Source organism: Centruroides sculpturatus, unplaced genomic scaffold (assembly GCF_000671375.1).
Source record: "Centruroides sculpturatus isolate CEXI.00-Female unplaced genomic scaffold, Cexi_2.0 scaffold949, whole genome shotgun sequence".
NCBI classification, from domain to species: Eukaryota; Metazoa; Arthropoda; class Arachnida; order Scorpiones; family Buthidae; genus Centruroides; species Centruroides sculpturatus.
In genome coordinates, this window is record NW_019385251.1 from 95,424 (window position 1) to 99,843 (window position 4,420).

A 4,420-nucleotide genomic window follows, 5' to 3' on the forward strand; every position below is an offset into this window, starting at 1 on the left:
GTACACACCTTAAATATGTTGTCTTAAATCGCCATTTTATTCATGAATTTATCGATGTAGTCAATACTTTGATGTGTTGTATATTGGAGAACTTCATCAAATAGTATCGTGTCTTTTTGCAAAACTAAAATACCGCTTTAATTATGAACTTATTAAATATAAAAGCAACCAATTGAATTTTAGAAAAGATAAACGGTTTGTCCTAGAAATTGTGTATCTGTATTTCTTATAATAGAATTATAAATTCATACGTTGAGAATAAAAAAAACAATTGTAGCTGAAGTTTCTCCGGACTGCCCATTAAATGTGTAATTGCAAAAACATTTTTACATGATAAAAAGGAATAACCATTTTTCACACATGCAATAAATCCTGTTACAATTTTTACTTGTTCTTCTTTGCGAATCTGAATTTTTATTGTACAAGTAAAGCAAGCAAGAAACGGTTTTGATGTTTAACCTTAAAGTTATCCTGTTAAATAAACTAATTTAATGTATATGTAAGCGTATATATATATATATTTGTAAAATTAAAAAAAACACTGTTAGAAATTTAAGACCAACGTCACACAACAGAAAGTAGAATGCTGTAAGACATAGGATGTAAAGACGTGCGAGTGATCTATTTTGAGAAGAGTTGCAGTTTCATATTACTGTGAATTACATATATGCACTGTAAATTACGATAATTGTATTAATTTCTATGTAAAAATTATCAATATTCTCTACTTTATATATTTATTTTTTCGGTTTATTTATTCAGGTTGCAAAGATTAGTAGATGCTGGAATCTACGAAAAGTTGCTGAAGGAGGCGAAACAAACCCCAGGAGTCAATTACGCTGGACTCCATCATCCTCTTTCTATTGACGATAGCATGAGTGCTTTCATTCTGTTAATTTCTGGCTATGTAATTTCTATCTTAATTTTCTTTGTTGAATTGCTAAGAAAACAACGAAATTTGGAATAAAGTTTATAAATACAGTAGAGCATCGATTATCTGACCCCACCAATTAACCGTCACATCGGTTAACCGACCGTTCTAGTTTGCAAATTCAAATGTCCGCTAGTGATGTGAAGCTACAATATTTGGCTATGTCTTGGCTACTTTAATAGTATTTTTACGTGTTTTAGCTGGCAACACTGGATCGACCATGAAAGGGAGCCAGTATTTAAACGAGGCTTAATTCTCTAATTTTTAACAATACAATAGCGACGATTATAATTTAAAAAAAAAATTTTGTTAGGCTTAACATCGATGAAACTTCAACGCGAAGTAGGTTAATAGCGATATATTAATATACTAATTACATGAGATATACTAATATACTATGCTAATAATGGATTTTTTCATATTTTTCGGTTATCCGACTTTTCAATTATCCGAGCAACTCGTTTTTGGATCTAAATTTGCCAACGTTTTCAAATATTCTTGTAGTCACTGAACAATTGCTATGAAATAAGTAAGTATTTCATATCATAAAGCTTGTCATTAAAACTATTAAAATGTATTTGCAATAGAGTAACTTAATACTGTTGTGACATTAACATTCGTATAGCATTAAGAGAGTTAAAAGTAACTAAAAGTGGAAAGATTATCCATTTTTCTAATACAGATTATTATCTCTTTATTTTTCACTCTGCGGGTACTTTGAAGATGTCACAAAAATAATTGTTCATTATATTTAAGTTTTTTCTTGAAGCAATTATCTTGTATTCTGTAAAAATATTTCATTAGAATTTAATAAAAACTATATTTATGCACGAATAACTGTAGTTATAAAATTTTTAGATAAGTTCATTTTAAAATACAGTCGACTTCCCCTATAACACTGTTGATTATTCCGTTTTATATGAATTCCATTATGTATGAGTCACTTAGAATTTATAAATACGTGTGCCGGATTGTGAACGGCACACGTATTTGTAAAATATAAGTGACTCGTACAACATGGAATTCGTATAAAACAGAACAATCAACAGTGTTATAGAGGGGTCGACTGTATTCTCTTTTAAAAATTTCATACTTAAAATTCAAATTTTGATTGTGGTTATATTTATAGGGAACCTGGTATTACATGGACATATAAAGTAATAAAATGTTAACTTAATGTATGTAATAGGCCACTGCTTAATTCTTTAAATGTAAGATTGTAGTTAATCGAACGATGTAAATGTTGAAATTAAATTATATGAAATGTTTTTAAACTAATTAACGTAATTCGAATTTCAAAAAATGCTGTCGATATGTTAGATTCATTGTATATGTGACAATAAAAGAAACTTAATTCTCGAAAGTGTAATTGTATAATCATGGTATTCAGCAATTTCAATGTGTCACTGCACGGTTATTGAATTTAATAGGCTTAGGAGAAATAAATATTGCGCATGTTTATAACACAAAATATATAATGTAATTAACATTGCAGGTGACTACGAATATCTCAAACTAAGATATTTGTGTTTCTGTAACATCATTTTGCGTTTCACAGTCATTTTCAATATTTATTTAGAAATGCTTTTTACTGTCCAAGAATTGTTAACTGAAAATTTGATCAAATTTAGTCAAACATTTTAATAGATAATTGACATGATTTTATTTGTGTCGTATAAAAATTGCAATTAAATATGTAATAGTTAGACAGGAAATTAGTTCATGTATTTGGAATAATTTTGACGTACAATAACTTTCCATTTACAAGAGAACGATTAAGTGAAAAATACTTTTTTTTATTATCTGGGATCATAATCAGTTCATTTAACAGATTGGGCTGTGAGGGCCTGATAGACCACCAAATCTTGAACTCCTTTACGTTACACAAAATAGCCATATGTCAGAATTTAGAGATTTTGAGTAAATAAAAATTACTGGTGTCACTCCGATGGTGTATTCGATCGCTGTCTTTATTAGTGGATTGGATTCTCAAATTTCATAATCTGATAATTGTGCCTAAATCACAACTAACTCTATTACTACAATTACTACAGTGGAAAATCTGAGCAGGTGCATACCATTTATGTATCAGTTGCTTGTTACCTGTGACATATTAATACTATTACTTCAAAGGCAAACCAACATCAAATCTTAACTGAATTTAAGGACAAAGACTAGAAATTGTTCGATGGATGTCCAGCCGCCATGGAAAGTTTACCGAAAACTAATAGTTTATGAAAGTTTCAGCCTCTTCATTCTTCACGTGAGCATCGCTATTGAACATTAGAATTACATTCACGAGTTTTCTACTTTCACGAATGCATGTTTTATAAGTTAGAAATTGATGGCCAGATATATATTTTACCTCAGGTTTATCATGCGATTCAATCTTCTTGTCAAAAAGTAATTAAAAAACAGTATGGTGTGAGTTTGTTTCCTAGAAATTATTTTGTTTTGGTCTGAACATTTCGAGATTAGACAGGGTTATCTCAACATTTTCAATGACCATGATAATTGCACAGGCCAATAGTGACTGATGATTAATTTGGCTTGCAAATTCACAAGGTATGAGTCCTCACTGAAATGTTTAAGACATAATAAGAACAATGCTATGCAGCTCAAATGATGTCCATCAATGTTGCATAATTTTTGCATGCCTTGCAGGTTTTATGATCTGTTGTACCTTTCTATGTTTTCCAGACTCTTGTGAATCCGTTTTACTGTATAGTCGCTCTACTACAGGTGTGTCAATCTTATTTAAACAACATGCTATTAATGCGACTGGTAAGTTTCATGTGGACCACATCACATTTACTATTAAATTTATAATTTGAATTGAGAATGCAGGATTATAGATAGGGCAATTAAAACACAATATGTATTGTTTAGTGAATTCAACAATATATAACTGCTATAGTGTTCAGTAAAAGCAATGATTGTGAACATATGTAATTCTTACACCTGTTTATTCAACTGGCATAATAAGTGTTTACATAAATAACAGAAATGATCTTATATCCAATTTAGGCAAAATGGTTTAACCCTGCAAGGTCCTGAAAGACCATGTCTTGCACTAATATTGGTGCTATGGCAAAATTTATTGGAATAATGAAACCGTTTGAATTGATAACATGAAAAGCAGATTTGGTATAAACAGAGGAAGTGGGCATGTGAGGTATGTAACAATTTTAAAAAAGAACTTTGAAAAATGTTATATTTCAAAATTATATCTTTCATCTCGATCTGCTGCTAATGTCTGTGGTCACTAATATGACACTCAACCACTACACTTTGAAGAATTGTACCATTAAGAATGAAAGATTTGAGTATGGAGACCAGAGATTTTTCTGATCTATCCCTCCACGAAAAATTTTGAAGATAGTGTGAATGCCCAGGTTTAATTTTGAGAAGTTTTTGATAGAAAATATTCTTTGTGAAGTGAAGTTCTTTCGTTCGTGAAGTTCTTTGTGATACATTTCATGCGCCAAC

General features: G+C 30.2%; 1 protein-coding gene across 1 annotated transcript in view; it reads left to right on the top strand.

Moving 5' to 3' along the window:
• LOC111636729 (glutamate receptor ionotropic, delta-2-like) overlaps nucleotides 1-999 on the top strand; it is an 11,985-nt gene extending 10,986 nt beyond the window's left edge. The window contains exon 4 of the mRNA XM_023382039.1: nucleotides 763-999. Within this exon, the coding sequence (XP_023237807.1) occupies nucleotides 763-967 (205 nt within the window). The 3' untranslated portion in view covers nucleotides 968-999. The remainder of the gene's footprint in view (nucleotides 1-762) is intronic.
• Nucleotides 1,000-4,420: the final 3,421 nt, after the last annotated feature.